The 25,670-nt window shown below is 39.7% G+C and overlaps 1 protein-coding gene across 1 annotated transcript in view; it reads left to right on the forward strand.

Annotated features, from left to right (window-relative positions):
- Positions 1-25,670, forward strand: part of FBN1 (fibrillin 1) — a 142,680-nt gene that overhangs the window by 16,702 nt on the left and 100,308 nt on the right. Inside the window, exons 4-5 of the mRNA XM_054272493.1 lie at positions 4,491-4,586; positions 6,094-6,189. Of these exons, the coding sequence (XP_054128468.1) occupies positions 4,491-4,586; positions 6,094-6,189 (192 nt within the window). The remainder of the gene's footprint in view (positions 1-4,490; positions 4,587-6,093; positions 6,190-25,670) is intronic.

Here is a 25,670-nt window from a genome sequence, read left to right on the forward strand (position 1 = left end):
TTAATTATATGTTTTTAAAATAAGAAAAAATCTAATTAAATAATTAAAAATCAAATATAAATGATACGTGTTTGTCACATGCAATATAAAAATAGCAAATGTGAGTGAAAATGCCATGATTTCTCAGAATTAAGTGTATAGCTTCTGATACATGAGATGTGTCTGAGGTGTCCTTTGGATATTTTAAGCTATGTATGTCTTTAGTATTTAAACAATCAGTAGTGGGCATAGATTTTCTAGCAGGTACATCCATAGGTAGAAATTGAATTGGCAGTGACTCATACTCTGGTTGTCTGTTGAAATAAAATATTGAATGTGAATTGGAAAGCATGTGGCTTTGAGAGTAAAACAAAGCCTCCAAGTTTGATTCTCATGCAGGTCAGTTTCTGGGGCTTTTCTGGTTAAGAGTCAGCCTTAGGAATCTGATTTGTGGTTGAAAAGATCAACTGGTGGTTTTCTCAGCAGGGATTTTAGTGACATCAGTAAACTTACTGGCTGAGTAGTGGTTATTGCTGTGTAATTAGTGAATTTCTGGGTGTTTGGGTGAATTTTTTGCCTTACAGCAGGCTTGGAGATAAGAGTGCCAAGTGTGGAGGCCTCCCTGCCGCTGGCTGTGATGTGTGTGTGCTCTGACGCTGCAGGTGCAGCTGTGTGTGATGTGCAGCGCTCTGTGCTGTGGGAGGTGTCCTGTGCTCCCTGCTCTGCCAGCTCTGCTGTGGCAGCAGCTTCAGTACCGCCCCCAGAGCTCCCGGGCTGAGGCTGCTGTGTCCGTGTGTGTGGCTGCTGCAGGGTGCTGTCACAGCTGGGGCTGCTGTGTCCGTGTCTGTCACAGCTGGGGCTGCTGTGTCCGTGTCTGTCACAGCTGGGGCTGCTGTGTCCGTGTCTGTCGCTGCTGCAGCCCGGCCCCTCTTAGTGCTCCATTCACGCTCTGCGATCCTGCCGCGTGTTAGAGCTGCAGCTCTGCCCCTGTGCGAGCACGGGGCAAACGAGGAGGAGGGTGTCAGGCTGCCCCCAGGGTTATGGGTCAGGTCTGTCTCTGAGCTGAGCCCCTGGTTTTGCTTCTGTAGGCAGCATCAGAGGCACAGCCGAGGTCTGAGCTCCTGCCCGGAGTCTTCCTCAGAGGCTGCCCGTGGTGTGCGGCTGAGCCCGGGCCTTGGCTCCGTGCCCTGGGACCTCACTCCTCGGGTGCTATGGGAGGCGTCTGCTCAATGGCAGTAAAAACTCAGCCTTATATTGTGCTACTGTCAGATGTGGGGTAAGGTCTTGAATTTCGAATGTTCCCAGAGTTGTTGAGGGTATTGCGGATTTTGTCTATGCCTTGTGCAGGGCCGTGGAGCAGGAGGCTCGTGTCCCGCCTTGGCGCTAGCTGCCATCTCTCTCCTGAGTCAGTCACTTGACAGAGAAAGCACGCTGAGCATCTGGGATGCGATGCGGCCGTCATTCCTTGTTTACAGCTCCTGGCAGGCAAAGCCCTGCGTCATGCACGGCCGGGGCTGGGAGCGTTTCCTCGGCAGTGGCACAGAGGCAGAGCCGGCCTCTCCTCTCCCGCGGTGCCCGCTGGCCGCGCTGCCGCCCTGAGCCTGAGGGGCCGCCGGTCTCCCCCTGAGGAGTGCAGAGCCTCCCGCCTCGCGGTGCTGAGTTTGGGGGGGCAGAGTGGACAGCCTGTGGGCTACCTCTCGTCTGCTCGGGGAGCTCCTGCACGCTTCATGAGCAGTTGTGCTTGTGGCCGTGCTCTGGGTGTGATGAAGTCTTTACTCAGTTTTGCTGGGTATTTATTTAAAAAGTCAGGAATTGTTATGCTTAAGAGGGCAGCACTTTGATAAAAAACACAACTTTTGCCCACACGCGAAGCCTGTGTGGATATGTATGGTCTTGCTGGCTCTTTTGCAGGTTTATAAAGTTGTGTTCCTGCAGTTATTCCTGTTTTGACTTCAGGCATTTCCAGTGCAGACTGTTTACAAATTGGATGTGAAAAAGAACAATAATTGATTAAAAGCAACCGTTTATTGATGTTAACATTTCCTGTGCATGCTAGATAAGGCAAAGCTATATGCACTGATTCACCAGCCTTATGGTAATTCCTGTGCTTTTTCTTTGAGTCTATGTCAGTGTGGTATCTTGGAACAGGTTGTTTCATTTACTGGAATATCTCCACTGACATTAATGGAATTGTTGATATAGCTGAGAAAAGAGAACCTGGACCTGCATTAATATGCTAGTTTTCAAAAATGCATTTTTAAAATCATCATCCGAGCTCCAGACAGCCTTTGAATGTGTGTCTGTAAACTTTTGGAAGGATAATATTACAGAATAGTTTCTATGATTTTGGAAGTACTCTTTCCAACATTCCCACAAAAGAGGGCAGAAAATAAGTAATTAGTTTACTGACTATGTCAGTGATCCTCTTGCCTGGTAATAGGCAAGAAAGCTCACTGCGTTAAATGGCTCATTTTAGTAAGGATGACTGGGTGTCCCAGCAGTCTCCCATAATGATTTTAGTTTTTAAAGGAGGAAGAAGTATTTTACCTTGAAAAAGTTATTTTAAGAAGCAGTAAGACAAGTTATGGAAACTTTGTGTGTGCATCCCCAAAATGAGGAAATATACTTTATTTATACATGAATAGATAATATGAAAATCATCATTTAAGCTACTGTTAACCTTTTAATCTCAAATGTAGTTCAAACTACTTAAATGGCTTTGGTCTTCATGTGGGAATGGAAATTAGCTCTTGGCATAGTTTGCTCTAATTGAAATCAGTTTGTGGTTTTTAAGTTCCTTCCCTGCTTGACAGATGATATCATTTCCTATGCTTTTTGTAATCCCCTCTGTTTTTCTAAGATTGTATAAAGCTAGTTGAACTACACATTTTAAAGTAACTTTTAAAGTAATTGTACACCTTTTTCTGACCTACTTAGGACATTGTCCAAAAATCTTCACCAGATATTCACTCTGTATTTGCAGACAATTTTACTTTTTATTGAGGAATGTTAGTACATTTTTGTTGCTTGAGGTACTGAAGTACATCCAAAGCAGAACAAAGACGTATAATAGCTATTAGACACATCAGAAATGTAATACACAGTTTTTGCTTTTATAACTGAAGAATTAAGGTTACTAGTGTTTTAAATGCTAGATTGCTTTCAATTCTTTCTCCAGTTTTATGTTTTACTTCTGTTTTGTGGAATCATATTGTTATAGAAGACAATACAGTTAAAATTATTATTGCTACTTAAAATAAAAAAAAAATTCTGTTCACATAATTCTGAACTGTTAAAAGCCAAATGATGCCTAAGAGTTTTGTGTGAGATGAAAAATTTGGTGTTTGGCATGGCACCTGTTAGCTGCAGGCTCTGACAGGACATGCAATTTCCGTTTTTCAGTCCTGAGCATTTCAGACAGCATGGTGTAGGTATCCAGTGCTCCATCACAATCTACTGAAGGCTGATCAGACTGTAATCCTTTCTGGGGAGGAGCCTTTCATGTGGCTCCTGTGAGAAGGAAAACCATTTCCCAGTTTCTTACTGGAGTGCAGGCCCCAGTTCCCAGCTGTGCTGGACAGCAGGACCTGTAAGGACTTTGCTTTCTTGGGAGACACTAAAAGTATGTCAGGCCCTTCATAAGGCATAGAGAAGTGGGCAGGTCTCCCAACATCTAGTTAAGAAATATATTTGCCCTTATTACTAGAAAAATTACTCAGAGACATGATGTTTTACTGGCATGGGGCTTCAGCTGCCTGTTAACCATTATAAGTGGTGGGGATGCAGCTGAGGAGAGAGTGCTCCTGCTCCCCTGCCTCTGCCCTTGGGAGGGTAGGTTGTTGGCTCTGGGGAAGGGCTGTCTGTGAGCTCTGCAGCTCCCAAGCACAGCAGCTCTACTAATGGGGTGAGCCCACAGTTGACATACAGAAAAATCACTCTGTTATTTCTCCTTTTTATGCCAGAAATCCTGCTTGGCCAGGTCAGCTTCTGGTGTTGGTTGTGTTAGCAGAACAGGGCTGTCTGCAGGAGCTTCCTTACATGCTTCCCTTCAATACTTCCCTCCCCCACTTCCCAGATGATAAGGCTCCCTTTCTAATGATACTGTCTGCCAGAATTTAGTACTTTCCCTTATTGAAGGCTTTTTCTCATAATTGCAGACTAGGAAAGAAATGTTGAGGACTTATGCTCATATGAAATGCCTTTGACTTCATTTGAATGAGAGGGTTCATCAAATTCTTGCACCATATTCTATATTCCTTAGGAACTGTGAATCTGTATTGTGTTCTGTAGTGCCATTTTCCATATCTGTCATAAAATGTCCATTCTTGACTTGTAAAACTTTCTGGTTCATAGAGTCAATCCCTAAAAAAAAAAATAAAAGTAAATGTTTACCTTTAGCAAACAGTAAAGTGTTTCTGACTAAGATTCAGTTTTCATTTTATAGGTAAAATTAGGATTTTTAATAAAAAGCTTGGTTTGATTTAACTGAGGAAAATCTTTTTCCTTTCAAGTCCAACACTGTAACATCCGGTGCATGAACGGGGGTAGCTGCAGTGATGACCATTGCCTCTGCCAGAAGGGATACACAGGAACCCACTGTGGGCAGCGTAAGTACACTCCCAGGAATGCAGATACTCTTGTGTGGCTCTGTGATATGTGGGTTGGACACTCTTTAGCACTAAACTTCAGCTGCTGTTGAGCTTGTTTTTGATCAGGCATAGTGAAATTTTACAGAAAAATACATGTCTTTGTAATGAATGCTGAGTGAATTCTTACTGATCAAGACTATTAAAAACACCATGTGACTCATAATAATTGGATATAACTTGACCCTATAGTTCTCGCTGCCATAATTCCCATTGACCTCCAGGACTTCTCACCCACTAAAGCAGTAGATCATACATCTAAATTTTACATGAGATTCAGTTTTAATTTTATAGATAAAATTAGTATTTTTAATAAAAAGTCTTGTTTTCATTACAGTGTTTGCATCAGACTTAGCTAGTATGCTTTAGAAATTTTGATGCTGTCTTATTAGAGTTGATTGACAGATGTTTTTATTTCCTCAATCAGTCCTTAGTCAAAAGCAATCTTGGATGTGCTGCTTGAAATCTCTCCCAAACTGACTCTGGTGCTCTCTTGTTCTTGGCTGGAATGCTGTGAAGTAACTCAAATAAGGATGTAGACACTGCTTTTAACCAAGGCTGTCACGTTGCTATCTAGTGAAATATTGGTCTGACACAGAAAATGTGTTTAGCTCATTTAATGAAAACCTTTTGTGCTCCGTCAAAATCAATGGCACACTTTACATGAACTTCAGTGGGACCAGGAATTTACCCTAATAATCTGGAGGAGGATCACATGGTGAAAGGATTAAGAATTGTATTTCTGCCTTCACTGTGAAATATCAAGTGGATAAAAGAGGATAAATGGAAATCTTCTTTCTACTGAAGTGAATGTGAAACGGAACAAAGAATAACATTACTCAATGAACATGAAATTGTATTTAAAATCTCCTTTTTCATGTGCATGTTGTATTTTCTAATTATATCTGAGAAGAATTTCTTTTGGAGTTTATTATTAAAAATTGACTTCTGAAGCTAGTGACAACATGATACAGAGGAAGAGTATCTTGAATTAACATGGAATAGATACTGATTCAATTTTGCTTTCCTAGTTAATAGCCTTATTTATTTAACATCAGCAAACAGCCTTTTAATACTGGGTTATTACAGAAGGAACAAACACATTTGAGGATTTAGAGATGAAATATTCCTCTCCATCTTCTATCTGCAATCTCTATCAGTGTTTGTTTGTTACAAGTTTGAAAGATATTATTTTGAAGTTATGGGATTGTCCAGCTATCCCAAAGGGAAGGGCTCTGAGAGGTCAGAAAAGCTGTGGTTGTTCCTGTATTTGTGTTATGCTCCACTGATGATGAGCCACGGTACTAATGAGGCCAGGAAGTAGTAAAAGGTCATGAAGTAGATTCTAGGAAAAGAGTTTGGTCTGTTTACCATTTTTACCAGTTTACCTAAGTTGGCCAAGTACATACCTTCATGTCTCTCTGAAAACAGCTCAATAAAGATTACTCTTGCCTTCCCTTTGCTGCAGCTGTCTGTGAAAATGGATGTCTCAATGGAGGGAGGTGTGTAGCTCCGAACCGCTGTGCCTGCACGTACGGCTTCACTGGACCCCAGTGTGAGAGAGGTACGTGCCCTAAACCAGTGGCAGTAATTCTGTTCCAGCACCTCCAGCAGTAGGGCTGTTGGGCCTTTACCTATTGTATTCTATGACTGCATTGCTTGTTTTTGTTTTTGTTGGTCAAGACAGAAAATAAATTATAAGTAGCATTTTTAGAAGAACTTCATAAGGATAGAGGCCAGGATGAAGCACAGACATAGCTGTTTACTTTGTGATGAAAACACTCCAGTGGAAGAGGTGGCAAATGAAAGTGTTTGCATGCTTTTGCTCAAACTTCAGTTTCTAAGTCATCAGAAAAGGTCTTTGAATTTGATATACATGATAAGTAGCATCTTGCCTCTGTCTTTGTTATGTTTTCTTTTGCAGAGTATATTCAATTCTCTTTTCCATTTTGTACAGATTTATTGTATTGAATTTAGGTTTTTAGTTGCATATCCATAGTGATAATCTTCAAATGAAAACACAATGATACCAACTACCTTATATGGTATGTGGTTTTTTTCAGGGTCATTAAACCAACTTAACATTTCATTTGTGAGCAGTGGACAATGTTAGGTATAATCCTGTTGAGTTTTATAAAAATGCAAATAAAATATTTTCATTTGTCAGAGCAGTTGGTCTGTGTAGCTGGAAATTCATACATTCTATTCATAGAATAAGTTATGTTGCATCTCTATGAACATGGGGCAGAATAGACATCAATAATCTGATTTTGGGCTTCCATGTGGAGGATGTTCTCAGCACATGAAATTTCTGTCAATGAGTGTGTCAGATGATCTCTGCTGTCAGTGCTGCACCTGGAGGAGCAACAGTTGGCTTTTTGTATGTGGCAGCATAGGTGGGTGATACAGAACAACAACCCTCAGGGGACCAAAGGTTTTTTTTCCTGTGCTTAAACTGATGAATCAGGTATTTCCAACACTCCCTAAAACAGATAGAATTGCTGTGTTGGCAGTGTGTGAAGTCATGCCAGTTATCCACTGAGATGTTATAAAAGTATTAGAAACCAATGGTGAGATTTTTCCAAGGACTGACAAGTAGCTCAGTTCTGAATTGTGGGATCTCACTGCTGGAGAGGAGTAAGAGGAATGGGCAATTAGGTTAAAGTTCCTAGTTTTGAAGAGAATAAATGCTTATAGGTGAGAATTCACGGAATATTTCTGCAAAGACTTGAAAATGCAAGTAATTACTGCGTGTTCTTCATGGGTGAAGTTTTTGAGCCTTCAGTCTGGTGAAGGGTGTCAAGTGTAAGTTCAGAAGAAGATTGTTCAGTGCTACTTTTGTGTTGCCTGATCTGAGACCAGTTTGACTCCACATAATTAGTTCAAGTTTCTAGGCTGAATCCTGGTAACAGCTTCAGTCCTGTCCCTCAGGGCTCCTTCCTAGTGGTGGGTGGAGTGAGAAACTGGTGGCACAGAGCCATTTGAGCCAAGTCAAGCTGTCCTGAAATTACATGCATGCTATTGAGCACAACTGAGGTGGAACTCTGTAAATTACATGCCTAATCCATAGGCAGTTTTTTTACTTTAAAACATGTATTTGATTTTATAGTTATCAATAAAAGAGAAAATAGACATTAATGAGCTGTAGTATTCCTGGTTAAAGCTCGCTTGCTGTGTTGAGGCCAGATGATTGTCATATCTTCCCAGAAAACCTCTGAAATTTGGCTGCTTTCACAGATTTTCTACAGTCTCTCTACCTAGCTGAGCTAATATGTTCCCCTCCTCTAAAGAGGGTGTGGTGGTTTTTGGTCTCAGAATCACATTATGCCATGAGAAAAACTTTTTCTGAAGATAACTTTTCAAGTATAAACTAATCTTTGTCTTAGAATAACTTGCCTTGTTCAGCACATGCACCTGTGTGGTCATTGGGGAGTTGTCTGGCTGCATATGATTTTACACAGCTGTCAGCTAAGTAAGAGGTCCATATTTTGAATCTAGCTTTGGAAAGTTCTGTGGCTTTGACACTCCCTGGTGGGCTTCTGATGTACATGTGAATGGATGTTAGCCAGAAAATTGACAAGATTCATGCCTTGTGGAGTAAAATGGTGTGTTTATTAGAAAGAAAAGAAAGAGGAAACAAAACAAAACCAAAGCATCTCTGTGCATGGAATGGTGGGGGAGGGGGGGGGTGGGGGAAGGGGGGAAGGAAAATACTCAAGAGAAATGGTGTCTTAAACAATGCCATTTCTGGCAGAAGCAGGAGAAGCAGATTGTTTTGAAAACACCATTTCTGGATATAAACGTAATGTGCAGTGATACAGTTTTGTGGCATACACATTCTCCATCTGTTTGGCTGTGATTTGACTTCTAGGTTATGCCATCCCACAAACTAACAGTTATGGAAGTAATTTACTGCTCTGTATCACCCAGTGCTTTTCTCTACAAGCATCAACTAACAGTAACAATCCAAGAGTGTTTGTGGCACATATGTCACACACCAAAGAATATTCCAGCCTTTGCTGCACATGTCATAACTTACAACTGACTTGAATAAAATGATGTCGAGGCAACCAGCCACGTGGGGTTATTCTAATAATCCGATAGGGAAAACATTTAAAATGTTGCAGGTGGTTGGAACAAAGTTAGATCCAGTTTCTTAGCTACAGAGACAAGTTTTGTAGTTCTGTTCTGAAACATGTCTACTGTTTTAACTAGCTTTTCCATACATTACCTCAGTAAATGTCGGCCATGTGGTTGTTAATGAAGACAGGACTCCTGTGTAGGTCAAGGGCTTTCTCTGGTGAACGACCCACTGTTTCAAAGTGTAACAAACACCATCAAATTTGTGGCATGAGTATTTCTATGTATTTATTCAGTCATTCTTTGAGAGGGTAGAAGGTGGCCTTGGACCGTTTTGGCACACAAATCGCTTTTTTGTATGTTTTAGAAGTGTTAATCTTAGTGTAAAACACTATAAACATGAGCATAAGGAATTCTGAGATTCGCTTATCAGTGGAGTTCCTCTCCATATCCTGGGAGTGTATGCCATGTCACTGGTGAGACAGGCTTCACCAGAGCTGGATCAATAATTTCACCATGGTGCACATGTGTCATTAACTGCTGAGCTGTTGTGTGAGGTGTTTGGCTCCTTTCCAGAGCAGGAGAAGCTGCCTGGACGTACTGTCAAATATATGCAGCTGTGTCATAAAACAACAGACCTGGCTTTTCTGTGCAATAGTGTTCAAAAAGGTGGACTTGACATACACTCAACAGTAAAAGTGTAGTGGAGTTGGGAATGCTTCCTACAGGCATTTAAGACGCATTTAAAATACATAGCCCAAGAAGGAAAATATTTCACAGATATTGCCTCAGTTAAAAATCGAACTTCAGGGACTGCTTTTGGGAAGGTGCTGAGTTCTCTGGCCATGGTCCAGTGATGAGCTTTGACATGCCTTTAAGTTCAAACCCAAGATGTCAATATGCTTAGAATTATGCAAGTGCTTAAGGGCCTTGCTGGATTTTGGCCCAGGCTTTCAGAGTTAGTTAAGATCTGAGAGATGCACTCAGCTTTTAGTTTATCAATAATCATATTATTATTAATGAAATCTCTGACAGCAGAAAATGAAGATGTGGACAAAGCAAAATTTCTCCCACTGGTTAAAAACTGGATGCCATCCTTATGCCATTTTACTGTTAATGCTGAATAACTTGAGTGAGTTACAGATTCTGCAGTTTCTTTTAGAGTTGCTGAAGAGGCTGAGAGCAGAGACTTAGCTTATGTTCCCCTGTGGATGATTCAGAACATTGACAGCTCTTTCTATTGTGTCTGAAAGAGCCTAGAGGATTTAGCTGGCTGTGGGAGATGCCCACGTTTGGCTTATGTGAATACATCCCAGTATCTTGCACTTCATGAAAGTCCAGAGAAAAATTGATGTTAGGACCTCAGGAAGATCAAAAAACAGATTTGGTAGAGCTGCCTACAAATTTGTGCACAAAGGTTTTCTTGACTCTTTGAAACTGTTTCTCTTTAGATGTTTGGGTGATAATACTTTAAGAGGATGAGTTCTATATAATATAAGGTTGTACATTGTTGTTATCCTTGTATTGCAGAAATGCAATGAAATGTGCTTTTCTTTTTCTGTCTGGATTCATTTAGAGGAACACAGTGGAAGCTTAGAATGTGTTACAGACCTGTTTGTTTATTTGAATGCTTGTGACAACATCAGGGGCTCAATCCTGCTGCATTCTGGAGTTTTGCCACTCGCTTCACATAGGAGCAGAATTGGACCTGATGTAGTTCAAATATTAAAAACGTACCACGTGTGTTTTGTTTTTTTATGGACTCAGAATATGAGCAAATGATTGCTTTTTCTTCAAACAGAGTCGTTTCTGTACTGCTCTCTTCATGGCAGGAATTTTTGCATAATTTTTAATTATATTTGGCCATTATTAAAAGTTCCCAGAATTAATGCCATATGTAAAAATATCTTTCCCGGAGCCTCCCTATGAAAGTGCAGCCGCTGAAAGTGGTCAAGAGTAATGTAGGGCTCTGTATATTTTTTTTTCTTTCTAAATACTACAACGGGTAGAATGTTTTTACAAAGAGGACACTGCACCCCTTAGTGTGCCCCGTCTCTGGTATTTAGTCTAAATGGAAAGTAAATAACAAAGTGTAGATAGCAGTAAAAGTATGTTCCCAAAGCCTTATGTTGCATTTAAAGTAGTATTGCAGCATATGGTAGCTGGCAAACATTTGAATAAACTTGATTTCTGTTGCTTTCTTCCAAGAAACACATCTGTTGACATAGGCATGTAGTTTCTGCAGCCCTGTAACATGAATGCATGCATGTACAGTGTTACAGCAGCAAACTGAAGGGTGGCTGGACTTGAAGGCCTGCAATAAGGACTCTTGCATACATTTTTCCCCCCTGAAAAATTATGAAAAATGGCTTCAGACTGAAGATCAATATATTTAGTCAGAGTGATGTTTTATTGACTTTAAAATAATTTCAATATATGTTGTCACCTTTGATGTCTTTCAGTTTTAGAATAAAAATTCCATTGGGTTATCTTCTCTAAAAACGAGGTTGAGATAACTGGATGAGTTTTTTAATTTTTAAAATTGAAGCTGCAGCTTTATGGTCGAGAAGTCAGCCTCTACAGAATGATTGTGTGTGATTTGGGTGGTTTTTAATACTTAGCAATATAATCAATAGATCTCTGGATCAGAACTCAGGACTCAGTTCAGTCTGTTATTTGATGCCAAAAAGCAGTTTTAGGGATCTTATGTGTTGGAAGGCTTTTATCCATTGTTCTGGTCCTTGCCTGTTCACCCCATAACTGGTCTTGTGTTGCTTTCTCTGTGCTTTCTGTGTCTTAAAATATCATATAGCCAGGTCTAAAAGGTTTCTTCAGATATATGCTTGTAAGCTTAATCAAGATCCATAAATGATTAAGTACATATGGCTTAGGTCTCTTGTGAGATGTGAGGGCTCCAACTTTTGTACATGAAGCTGAACATTTACATTTTGTTCCAAATTGAGTTTTGGTTTCAGTCAAACAAATCTAAAGTTTTCATTCAGCTATTTGGCAGACCTTTTTATATTTCCATGCTTTTTTGATTGGCTGCTAAGGACACTGACCTTTAGATGTGCAGTAAAGTATTGTTTGGACTTTGCTTTGTTTTGGTTTTAGTTGTAGCAGTGGAGATGCATACAAATTTAATCACAAACTGTGGAGCCTATAGTTGGTATAAATTATCACCAAAACATTTGAATGAAGTAGCTGCATTGTTCTAATCTGTAAGATTTGGTTCTTGTGTGTAGGACATTGAAAAGACTCACAGGAGAGTCACTAGATCATTCTTCTGGTACTGTAAACAGCTTTGTTGTTGAACCTGACTCCTGCCTCCAGCTTTGCTGGCAGCTTCTGGCTCCTGTTTGCTGTGCAAAAATTGGGTTCAGCTCTCACTGCAGCCAGGCTGGACCCTGTGCTGCCTGTGCCTGCCTCTGGTTCTTGCTGTCTGCCTTGCAGTGCCTTGAGAAATGAAGGGTGGAGGCCAGTGGAGGAGAGGCTTTCTAGAAGGTACCTACACGGAGAGGTTATGGGATGTTGCATGCAGATCATCCAGCTGTAACTTCTATATACGTAGGCAGACAGTGGAAAGTTGTAGCTTCCCTGACTGGCCTTCACTGCCAGATCTGTGCTCTGCAGTGTTCCAGGGAGAATTGGAAAGAATCCCTCTCATGTGTTGTATCACGAGAGTAATTTTTTTTGTGTATATGTCTGCTGAAAGATTGAATCAGCTTTTATTGATATTGGTTGTCATTGCAGAGTGGTGTTATATTTGAGAAATTCAGAATGTGCATCTTAGGACTCATGCTCCCCTCTTAGAACCATTTTACCAGGCCCATTTTTCTAATTTCAGCCAAAACTTGTAAAAAATAAAATAGCTGGCCACAGCTGATTTCTCATGGAACTTTCCAAAGAAAAGGTGCCTTTGAAATGGTGACTCCCAGAGTCAGATATAATATAGGGAATGAATAAATGCAGCTGAGAACTTACCTAACAATGCCTATTTAGCTGTTTATGGAGAAAATTACTCCTTCTCTGGGCTGCAATATATTTAGATATAAGAAAGCACTGCTACCTGAAATCCTCTCATTTGTTACAGTGAAAACAAATGTTTTCCATGTAAATCACCCATTTATAGCTTTTTTTCTTCTTGGGCTGGTAAGCTGAGAATTTTTGCTATAGTTGCCACAGAAGCAAGTATCAGTATGCATGATGCCTCAGTTGAGTTTGTGACTTACTTTTTTTTCTTTGTTTTTACAAGAGATCTAAAACTTTTTAGATGGCCAGTTCTAAAAAAGAAAAGAAACCTCTTTTAAAACATAGATCTAACCTAATGAAAGGGTAAACTGATGAAGGCATTTCCAAGTAAAACAATTCTTTTATGTAGGTCAGCTGCAAAATGCTAATGAAAATGCATCTTTAACAGAGGTGCTCAAAGTGGTCAGTGTAACTGTTTTGACACATGTAAGATTTTTTGCTATGTATTTGTAACAGAGCTGTTGAAATATCTGTAAAAAAAAAGACTTTTCTAAAGTAAACTGTTATATTTAGAAAGAGATCTACCCTGTATCAGCATAAAAGCTGCAAAAAATTGTGGGAAACAGCTACCTAAGAGCAGCTGTAAGGACAGACACATTCTCACTTCCAGTTGCCCTTGAGAGGTTCATGAATAATGACTGAGTAGTTTTTATATATTTTTTTTATGATAGCTTGTACAGTTTGGCACTTTAGAGAAATGCTGTAGGAAAAGAAAAGAGGCCTAAATAAGGTCTGAAAAGAAAGGAGCCCTGAGAGAAATATCACTCTCCAAATTCTGCTCTGCTGTAAAACAGAGCTTGGCTTTGCACTCTTTATCCAGAAGAAACTTCTTTTGGAAAAAAAGGTGGAATTTTGCTATGTAAAGAAACCAAGATTCAGTATTTCCCTTCGCTGTGGCTAAGTGTGTAAAAGCTACATATTTGTAATTTTAAAAAGCATGAAAGTTATTAAAAGTACACGTGTGTTTACACATATATACAGGTGGGTTAGTATTTTAAGAAATGTAAACCTTTTTAAGCACCTGAGTTTTGGTTGTGGTCCTATACATTTACTTTGTATCTGTTGCAGGCATTACCCAAACTAAACTAGTGCAGGTAGGTTAATGGAACTGAGTCTGCTGTGCTATAGCCTTCATTTCTTTCCATGGTGGTGTAATTCACATTATAGGTCTCCCATTCTGAAGGAGGGATCTCTGCACTGTTTTACTTGTCCCTGAATCTTTAACTTAGTGTGTGCCTCAATTTTTAAAAAGCATTTACTGGAGTAAGCCTGGCTTACCAAGTGATCTCGGTTATGTTTTATAATGATCCTGTCCTCAATGTTTATGTTTTTTTGCAAAGTTTACCCAGTGATTGCCAGGTGTTCAGTGCTGTCCCCATTTGCTCCTTACTCCTTGGAATGAATGGTCTTCTGTGACCCTCTAGGGCTTTTTCTTCTGGCACAGAGGTGCTGACAGTCATAGGGAAGCAGGAGCTGAGGAGAAGCCTGTATGCTCACAGTTGTTGCCTCCTTGGGAGGTGGTGGCTGATGCCTTCATCCTGCCCCACTGCACACAGCATGGGACCAAGCCAGAGATGTCCTTGCTGGCATTGCAGCAGTAGTCATAAGTTCAGTGATATTTGACAAGATTTACCATTTTCCTTATTTCTGTATGCACAGGGACCTCATAGTACTCTTTGGTCTCAAGATTAAGCCCTCAGCTTTTGCTCTAGCTCCTTTTATCTCGGTCCCATTACTTACAATTGCTCCATTGAATCTATTGATAGCTGAATTTTCAGCAAGGTTTGGAAAAGCAGTTTATCTCTGGCAAAAACACGCAGCACAACAAAATGCATATCTGCTGGTTAGTGGGGTAACTTCTGCCTATCAAACAATGCATTTACATTCTTTCAAAAATAGAACTGTAAGATTTAAAGGGAGAGAGGGCAATTTCTAGCTGTATTTCAGCTTACAGAATTGCTTAGAGTGGAAGGGACCTCTTTAGATCACCTAGTCCAACTCCCCTGCTCAAACAGGATCAGTTGGAGCAGATTGCCCAGGACTGTGGAAAATGTGCTAAAATATCTGTTAGTCTGTGATTTGTGCACCTCCAGCTGTACCAATCAGACCTATTAGCTATTTAATGAAGGTCCAGTGCTAACATTGTCTAAGTGCTCATAATTCTGGATCTTCTGTGGTTTTTTTTTTTTCATATTTGTGTGATCTGTTATCCAGAGTGTGTTTTTCCTGTGGCAGTGATTGATTGAGTGCTGTGAAATGAAAGCACATGTTATGCTGATGAGATCTAATGTACTTGCCTAATAAAATTTTAAAAATGGAACAGTTAGTTTAAAAATGAAGAATAAGCTGACAAAACTACAGTGGTTCATGGGGTGTGGAATAGGGAATGGTTTTAAATCCAAATAATACTAATAACTACAGACACTGTCAGGAGAGTTCTCCTGTTTGCACTTGACACTAATTGTAGTTACTTGCTTGTCACTTAATACAAAAAGATGGGGAGACCTATTAGGTACTTGCTAGTTCCACCTGATTTAGGAAGCAGCTGGGTACCTGAGTGATGGAGGGTTTTAGGACCTCAGCAGCTCCTGTTTGCTTATGTTTCTGAGAACTACAGCAAGAAAAAAGTGATAAACATGCAGTGGAAAAAGCAAGCTGTGCACTTTCTTTAAAGTGCAATTAAGGTGACTCTTAAAGTGAGACACACCTTGAACTGTTTCTTCAAGGGCCATTGGACTGGTCTCTCGTCTGGACTGTCCAGATGTCTTAGCTCAGTTGAGCAGTACAGTGACAGAACATTACTTGGACTTGAAATGTTTGAAAGAAGTAATAGTAAAACCAGCAAGCAGTGAAGTATAGTTGTCCTGCTGGGATATGATGAAAGGCTTTATGAGAATCTCCATGTCCTGGTGGGACAGTATGGGTGGTAACTTGGAGAGGTTTGAAAAATGCAAGTATGGCAGCTTTACAGTTGGATTAATACAGACTTCAGAAGAAGCCACAGGATCAAAAATTACTTCCAAGCCACAGGCTTCAAAGGCAAAAGATCTGCAATGAGAAAAGAGGTGAGTGATCCACCTCTGTGAAAGGATTCTGTGAAAGGAGAGTTGATGTGAAGTTACTTTGGCTCCAATAACCTTTAAGGTAAGAGATAGCTTAATGATGCAGATATTATGTCTGAAATTGAATTACACCCTGTGGTGTGAACAAATTCCAGTTACTTGATTCTTGAGTTGAGGGGTTAAAGAGTAGTAAGAGGACAATTTGTGAACTTTCTGAGGGATTGAAGTAAGGAGACGATAATGTTTTAATGCACTAAAATTTGGTCAAGTTATAGGGCTCATAAAGCAAAGGCAAGAGATACAGGTGAGAAGGGAAGATAAGGCAAAGAAGATGATGGCAGAGAGGATCTAGCCAGTTTTCACATATGTGGGGAAAAGAGCACTGGAGGCAGGTTGAGACATTTTTAGACTGCTGCTTGGGCAAGGGGAGACTCAGTGGAGATGTGCATTCCATTCATCTGAACGGCTCTTCTAGTGAAAACATTGCTAGACACAAGCACAGGCCAGGAATGGCAAATGATGAATGACTTAGCAAGCTATCTTGCTGGGTATTTAATCTGTGTGGTTATCTAAATAATTTGAAATGCTTCTCTTGGCCTGAGCCAGGCTGGACAAAATGAAGTGCCATACATTAAACCTTGTGCTATTTCAGTTCTCAGGTCCCAGCAGGAACCCAACAAGATATGGTTTAATGAAAGGTGATACTATATTAAAATAACAGTACAAGTTGTATCAAACTTGGTTCCAAATTCAATACAAAATGTCGTGGTTTTAGAAGGCATTTTAAATCAAGCACTAACACTTCAGTCACTTGCTGATGTCAGTACAAAAAAAGTGCTTTGTACAGCTGCTGAGTGCAAGGAAGATGAGAGGTTAAATTGGGTTAGTGGAAATGAAAGACGTGCTGTGGAAGAAGTTTTGGTATCAGATTGTTTATGGAATATGTCAATAAATAACAGAAGTGTTTAAATTGGAAGCCAAATTTAAAGCATTCCTTTTTATAAATTTTTCCCTATTTATGTGCAATTGAAATTATTTACAGAGGTGTACAAGGAAACATAAATTTCTTTCCCTCTTAAAAAGGAAAGATGATGGCAAATCCTTCTTAGTCTCTTACTGTTCAAGCCTTCTTGAGCTCAGGCCTGAGCCACCGGTGTGTATTCAAATAATTCTGCTATTCTTACTACAGTTGATTACAGTGCTCTGTTATAAAGGGTGGAGGCACTTGGTGGTTCTCCAAAGAAAGTGAGTAATAATTGACCTAATGTACAGAGCACATGAATAACATATTCTTTTGGTAAGAAATTTATGTTTTACAGGGTGTGCTAGAGTTCACATCCCTTTTTCACATCTTCCAAAAGATTTTAAAATACTCAGCTGCTCTATTAAATTTCTAATTCAACAAATACTCAAATACAAAGTATGCATTAGATAAAGCTCCTGAGTTGAATCCAAACATTGAAAAATCTTTTAATCTGCCTTGAAAACAGCTGTTTAGAATTTTGAGCAGAAATAACAACTTCCTGCAGCCTGCCTTGTTGATGTCCGTTTCAGCTCAAGCTGGGAGGAATTTCTCTTTGTTACTCTGCAGCAGCAGCAAGCCTTTGCATCCATGATTCGACTATCCCCAGATATATTAGGACTGGTGTCCTGGTCCTCTTTGAAATAAATGAATGAATAAATAAACTCCCTTTGAATTCAGCACAATAGAGGAGAGATTTACTGAGAAAATTTAAGGTAGTTTTGATTTTTGACACTTCAGTGGGAGTAGCTTGGAGTACAGCTTACAGGAGTTTCTTTTAATGTCTCCCACTACTGAGAAACTGCTTCATGTTTGTCTGCTGAAGGAATTCTTGATATGAGAATTGATTTTTTTACTGTCTGAAATTAGTTAAACAAATTAGATGGGGTTTGTGAATATGCATATATAACTTGTATTCTTTGTTCATAAATATTTAGGTAGTCTTATAAGAAGTTACACAGTGATTTGGCATCAAATACCACATACAAAATTTCTAAGCAACTGCCCATTGCACCCCAGGAAATACCAGAAGAGTTCAAGATGACTGGCATTTCAAGAAATATCTAAAGCAGTAATGATTTGCCACTTAGTGTAAACTATTGCCAGAACCCTGCAGGGAATGGCTTGTGTTTATTCTACAGCCTGTTTTGCTATGTCCAGAGGGCAGGTTATACCTCCATTACACACACTCACACACACACTTGTACCTATATATTAGTTTTATATTCAGACATTCAGGCAGTACTTTAAACCTAAAGGTAGAAGTCTTGACATTGTTCAGAGAGGTGAAGCCTGGATGAAAAATTCACGGTCTCTCTTGAAGTGATCCAAAACCTACTCACATAAAATAAAAGGATGCCCAAAGACTTTGAATCAGGAGTCAGAAACTTTATCAAATCTTGTCAGCCAGATTTCAATAATGTTATTGAGAAAGCAATTAGAGCTATGCTGTGCTACCACACAATAATATCAATCAGTAATTTTGGATAAAAGTCAAAAGTGCTTAAATGCATAAGCCACAAATATGAATATGTTTAGTGAAGATTGTGGTTATAGTGGATAGAAAATACCATTATATGGAATGGTATTTATTTAACTACAACTAGGGATTTCAAGATGATGAGTGAGAAATACTCTAGTAGAGTAAATAGCAAAGAAAATCAGTACAGCCTCTTTCAGTTTTATAATAAACTGTTCTTTTCCTTTTGGGCTTACATGCCACATACGGAGTCTTTCATGTGATATTTTCATTTCTAAAGCACTTTTAGAATGCTAGTATGTTAATGAACATTGATTAACACCTAGAAAAGTTTGTATATGTGTCTTCCAATAGCCTCTGATAAAGCATAAGTAGTTCTTTTAAATCTAAAGAAAATGTTTGCATTTTAGTAGGATTTAGGTTATGCTCAAATTTGAGCAGATGTAGAAGAGTTTTGGGCTTTCCTGTTTTGCTGAAGTGATGTCTTTGTGTCTTTTATGTTTGTTGTTTTTATTCAAGTGGTCAGTACTGTGTGTGGTTTGCAGTGGGGGATGTTGGTGCAGATGCAGTACCCAAGGTGCAGTGATTCTCCACACCTTTTCCAAAGTGGAATGCGGTCACAGCAGAGTTACTGCCCTGCAGAGGGGCAGTCTGATGCTCATGTGAAAAATAACCAAGATAATTTCTGTGAACAGGGATTTTAATCAGCTGTTTGAAACTTGCTGATCCATTTAAAGTTGCTAATTAAATGAAATGGGAGGAAGAAAGAGATCAGCATGCTGCCAGGCAAGAGTTCAATCCAGTGGTTATCTCATTTCAAACGTGTGGGCTAAATATCTTTATAACTTAAGCTTATAGTATATTCACACACTAATAAAATGTTCTTATGTAGGGTAGTTTAACCACCACAAGCTTATTTTATTTTATAAGACTAAACTATTTGATTCCCTAAAAACATTTTTCTCCTGTGAATATTATTTATCACAAGTGTAGTTGAAACCTGAAACTTAATTATTAAAACAGACATTCAGACACTTTCCTGACAAAGAATGATGTGGATAAAAGACATTATTCCTGGAGGAAATCCTACTTGCCTTTTGGATGTAGTGCAAAATATTTCTGATTATCAGGAGGAAGTTTCTCTTCCACTGAACTGTCTTAAATTATGAGCTTTCTATTGTTTTACAAGAATTTTTTTAAAGCCACCTAAAAGTTTTCCCACAGTGCTGGTTTACAAGCAGCTGAAACTTTAGACACCCCACAGAACAGTCTGTTGCTCCACTAATGTTGCTGGAAGTGAATCACATATATATTGATGACCACCTGGATTGTTAAATGTACCCATTCTAGTAAAAATTAAAAGAAAATATTTCCTATATTTTTAGGCACAAATTTATATTGGCACTGCAATTGCTAAACCTTGCAGCTTAGGCAGGTACCAGAGCTCCCTCAGAGAAACTTTAAACTGCATTATGCTGCACTCTGTGTGCTTCCCCCTCATAACTCCTCACTGCTCCCTCTTCCCTTCCCTCATAACTCCCTACCCCTCCCTCCTCTTACCAGTTGTGGGAACCCCAGGTGCTGCCTGGCATTTGCTGCTCTCTTGCACTTGGTCCCAAGCAGAATTTGACTTTTACTACCTAGAATATCATCTGTCTCAGCTGTGAATCTCTTTTGGTTTGAGGGTAAGGCAGTTTCATGGATCACTGGCTTCCTGATGGCTTGATACTTCATTCAAAGCCCAGTGAAGTTAAAAGGAAAAACATACTCAGGAGTTTTGGTGGTGTGGAGCAGGTCCTATATCCTGAAAGGTAAGGTAAACGTTGAGACACTACCCACACCTGGATTTCTTCCCTTCTGTTCTTTCTCTGAGTCCTGATTCCTTGACAGGATCACCCATTAATTTAAGTACCTGCTTTTTATGATCCTGATTTACACCAGGAAAATGTTGGGGAGAAAAAAATGAACGGGATGCACGTAACAGCCTGTTTTGACTGTGAAATGAAACTTGTTCTTCTCAGAAATAATATATATATATACATATACATACGTACACACACCTTACTGCTTTTTTTAAAAAATAAATTGTAGCTCTGAAGATAGGAACAGTTAGACCTTGTCATGGTTTATTCTAATCCACTAAATTGTTCAATTATTGTTCTTTTAGTGTAAAAACTCTTTCAGAAGATAGCACAAGTTTTTACTATCTAGTAGAAATCCTTTAGTAACAGCTTTCAATGTTTTTCTTATTCAGTATAGTTAATTTTATTTCTTTGAGATGGATGGATAGGAGCTGCCTGACTGAAGAGATAAGCAGAATGTTGTCACTGCTAGATTAGGCCATTCTTCATGTAGTTTGTAACGCCTTTTTTAGCTCATATTTTTATTTATCACTGGCCTGGTGTTTGTTTTTCTTGATTTAGGATTATGACATTTAACTATATAAATAATATTGGGGTACATAATTTGTACTGTGTCATCTTGAAAATATCAAAGTAGACAACAAATACGGATATCAGCCCTACAAACGGGAGGAAAATGCCTTTTGGGAAAAGGGATGGTTAATAGCTGCAATTTGTGTAGTCATTGTTTATTCATATTTGGCCACCCAATGATCCTAGTGGATAGTATTTCAGAGTGCATAGCCAGATGTGTCAGTGAGATGCTCACTCTATTGCTGGGATGTTCTCAGGCATCTTTTTGCTGCTTGCTCACTGCTGTTCTTGGAGCTGCTCCTGCCCATTCCCCCGTGTGGTGCTTGCTGGGCTCACCCATCTCCCGGGTGCAGCTGGGATTGTGCCCACCCTCTCCATACACAGATTCCTCTCCCGATGGCTTTGGCTGCCTGGCTGCTCTTTGCCAGTTGGCTCTCTGGCCCTCATTTTAACCCAGGCTGGCCACCCTGTCCTGGCAAACTTCCCTGTCCTGGTCAGCTGGTGAAGCTCTGGGGCTGCCCAGCCTTTTCCTCCCTCCCCTTCCCTTTTCTCCCCTTCTCACACATGGTGTCTGCTGGCTCCCACTGTTTATCTCTCCTTGTCTCTGTGCCTCCCACTCATTTCTTAGATTTGCTTTGATCCATCCCGTCTTTGCTGCCTTCCTGTTTTTCGTCCCTCTGCTCTTTTGCTGTTTTGCTTCTTTGTATCCTTGTTTCCTTCACACTTGTTCCCTGAAGGCTTTTTGCTCTGGCTTTCCCCTACCTACAAGCAGTATGTATCTTTTCCAGAGCTTGCTGTCTCTCGCCTGTCTGTTCATCTGATCTACCAGCCCCATTGTTTGAAACAGTTACTAACAGAATACTGATTTGTGGTACAGGTTGGAGAAACTGTAATGTTTATCACTTTTTATTTGCGTTGGATATTTTTATAAGTTCTTTTTAAATCTAGTCTATGCTTCCATAGAAACACCCATAGTAAAACCCCAACTGAAGCACTTTATTGTGCTTCTGTGCCTTTTTTCCCATAATTGTGGACTATCAAGTGTCTGTGTATTCTCTATAATTCACTGTCATCTCCCTTAGGACTCTTAGAAATGTCACAACTCACTGTTTTAATCCAGACATCACAATTATAACTCTGGTCCCACAAACACTTCATTATGTTAGTGTGGAATAAGGACTTGTGGGTGATCACAATGATGGGAAAGGAAGTGCAGAGAAAATTCATGGCAGTTGAAAATTTGCTGCTGCAAAACCCTGTGAGAGAAGGCAAAAAATTGGCCTGGGCATTTTTCTCTTGCTTCTTTGAATCTTTGATCCAGAGTCCTTATTCAGACACAGTGATGCTGATTGAGGTTTTAGCTGAATTAGGACTAGAGAAACAGATACCTGTTGTTAGATGCTGTAGCACATCTGATGTAATATGTGGTTAAACCCCCTGTAAACATCTACATTTTTTGCCCCTATTTGATTCAAACCTAATTTTAAAATGTGTCTTTTTCTCTCCACATGTTTTTATTCTCCCTAGTTATGGGGTAACCTAATATCCTAAATTACTCTAAATACTGATTAACAAGTCAGTCCCTAATGGTAACTACATAACCTTGTCAATGGGAAAATACTCTTATGCCCCCCATATGTGTTTTCTCCCTTCATGACAGAAATATGAATTCCATGTGAGAGAACATTGCTCCCATGTAGCAGCCCATTCCTTTCAAGTGAATATCATCAGTCCTTCTCCTCTCCTTTTAAAAGTTTTTGGGTTGCTTTTACATGTGTGTGTAGATATATTTCTGAAGAAAAAAAGTTCATAGCATCTATTGAGTTGGAAAATTAATTAGACGACCTAATTGATTGTGCATGAGTTGCTCCATGGAATGTGTTCTGCTGCTGTTGCACTCACCCAGTACAGAAAATGTCAGGAGCAAATTCCTCATGTTTTACTAGAAACTGACAATTAATTGAACATTAAAAACCCCCATAAAACACCACAACCATCCCTCCTCCAAAAAAGAAAAAATCCCAAACCCAACCATCATAAAACCTTAAAGAATCAAAACAAAAAAAATGAAAGATCTTTTCTCATTTTATTAGAGTAATTCCAAGAGCCCTGAACTCAGCTTGAAGCTCCCTTTATCATTCAGAGAACACACAAGTCTGCATCCCAAAGCCTGTGTAGTCTAAATAGGAAAAAGCCCCACCAGCATCCAGAAATATTGGCAGCCCCATGTTCCATGTGGGGAGCTAATTTACAGGGAGATTAAGTCACTTGTGTAAGGATGTACTGGGAATCTGCAGCAGAGTCTGAAACTGAACCCAGGTCATCCCAGTCCCAGCCAAGTGTCTCAACCACAAGACTCTCCCTCCTTTTCAGTATGTCAGTGTAGAAAGTAGGCCAAAAAGCAGTTTCCAACCTTTAATACACAGCATTTTGCAAGGCTGTGAAGTATTATGTATTAGACAGGCATCTGGATCAGCAGCAGTTTCTGCGGGTACTTTTATCTGTAAACAGAAGCAAAGCCTGTAAGGGCTTTGTAAAATTTACATAAATTACTATTTTATCAATAAATAATATAGTTAAATTTATAAAGACTATACTTCAGTTCAATGCATTTTAATGATTTTTTTAAGAATGGAAAATGTGTTTAGAGGGCTTGTGTTGTCTGTGGCTCTCTGATTTTCATGTGTTTTAGGCTGTGGTGCTGCTCATCCATCAGGATGCATTAGCAGTGATGTGTGGCTCCGCCAGGCTGTGCAGGGCACTGCACCGTGTGGTGCAAGCTCAGAGAGGGAGGCTGGGCTCGCATGACAGGCTAACGCTCCCGTGCTATGCAAAGGTTAAGTATTCCTGTGTTGGGAGTTAGTGAGGCTTGCAGTTTGCTGACCTAAATCTGAGTGATTCCTATTATGTTGAGTATTTGCTTATCTTTTGGAACATCTCCGTGTAGCCGGAGTGTAACAAAACTTCAGCTTGAATCTGTACCCTGAATGGAGGAAGATAAAAGAAGTGCAAGTGTGAGTGAATATGTGTACATATGTAACCATCCCCCTTCTTCAACTGGGATCTCCCATTTTGGGCCTGAGATCAATGTGAGTGTGTGGTAGTCTACAAAGAACAGGCCAGAGCTTTTTTGTTCCCCTCAGTACACTGGTTAGTAATTCACAGACACCTGGCTTGTTTGCTGAACCCCTGATTCCTTTCTCCTGCATTCCCCCCCCCCCAAAAAAAAAAAAAAATTACTTATCTAGTTCTCACTGGTTCTCATGTATATTCTGGGCCACTTCAGGACCTCCATTATTTGAAACCATTAATCCCAGATGTTGTGTGCATTTACACAGATAAATTTCAGTGATTGTCATGGAAAAAAACCCATCAGCTTTGGTGGGATTTATGCAGCATGAAGGTGAGAGAAACATTGTTTTCTAAAATAAATGAGAAATTATTCAAAATTATGATCAGTGGAATGGACCATTCAGTACACACAGCACTTTCCAGGATTCTGATGCTCTTCCTTGTAAGCACATAATTAGTAAATTACAACTGGAGTGTGTCACTTTCGGTTGAACCACTGTGGCCCAGCTATTGACAAGAGGCCTCTGAAGCTGGCTAGGTCTCTCTTCCCCAAACACTGGCTGTTTTCTGTGTGAGGGAATGTTCATACAGTCACAGGCAATGGAATTCCACCACTGAATGTTTGTTCTCTCATCAAAGTCAGTGAGTGTAACCTTTCCCTTGTAACCGGGACCTGGGCTTCGTGCTGCATGTCATGGCTGGGAACTCACAAAACCAAGCAGTTCTATGTAACAGAGAGGAAAGAAAAAACTGCTAGGACTGGAGTCTTAGATCTTGAACGTTCCTGTGGAAGGCACTCAGGCTGGTGACTGTTACCAAGTTGTAATGATTTGTCCCACATGTGGAGGCAAATGAAAACTTAGGACCTGACATTCCCTTCAACAAGTAGAAGAGATGCCAGTTTCCAGTGCTGAGGTAAAAATAGAATTGCAATATCTATTGGACTAAAATAGTGTATACAGAGCAAGTGTGATGAGTGAGAGAAGGCCAAAGGCATCAGCACAGCTGCTATTAAAAACTAAAAGTGTTAAACAATACACTAAGAATGTGGAGTCGTTTACACTTTCAGTAAATGTGTGAAACCTGTCCAGTATTTATCTGGAGTATTCATGGTAATTCAGAGTCTTTTAGAAACACTTGCAGTTCTTCTTGACTAATTACTAACTTAAGCTAAAGAATCAAAAAGTGCTCTTCATTACATCATTAATGGGAGTCAGTAGAGACCTTTTGCTCTTCTCTCCAGCTGCTTGCAAGTAAGAAGAGAGCTTGACCCTCAGTTTGAGAATTGTCTGTGGATTAATATCCATCCTTCACCATCCTTCCCATTTTAAGATATTATTATTCTGTACTCTCTCACTGCTTGGAAAAATCAGACTTTTGATGTGGTTTTACAAAGAGTTTAGTTGACAATTGTTATAAATATTTTCTGTAATCATAGATTAAAGATGTGAGGGTCCTCAGTCACTTGAGGCCTGTCCTTTACTGATGCTGGGGGACATCCACCCATTAGTGCTAAGCAAAGAGAAGGCTCCTTCAACCAAGCGGTCAATGAAGATAAGAATGACAGAAGGCCTTAAACAATAATATGAGTAATGAAACACATGTATTAGCATCTCATGTACTTTATATTAGTGGATATAATATATATTTAATAAAATTACACTTGCTTAATTTGAAAACTGGTGAATCAAGATTGGAACATTTGCCTTCTTGGTTTTTTACTTCTAGTAATAGAAATTGAATACATGTGATAATTCTAGAGTTATGGTATGTCTTCTGTAACATTTCAACAGAGACACCTCAGGCTTATTCAGAGTTAAATAGTGCATGTTATTGCAGTGTTTATTTTTGGACCACAGTCTT

This window comes from Melozone crissalis, unplaced genomic scaffold (assembly GCF_028551555.1).
Source record: "Melozone crissalis strain CALT ecotype California unplaced genomic scaffold, PUWL_Pcris_2 ptg000014l_1, whole genome shotgun sequence".
In the NCBI taxonomy this organism is placed as follows: Eukaryota; Metazoa; Chordata; class Aves; order Passeriformes; family Passerellidae; genus Melozone; species Melozone crissalis.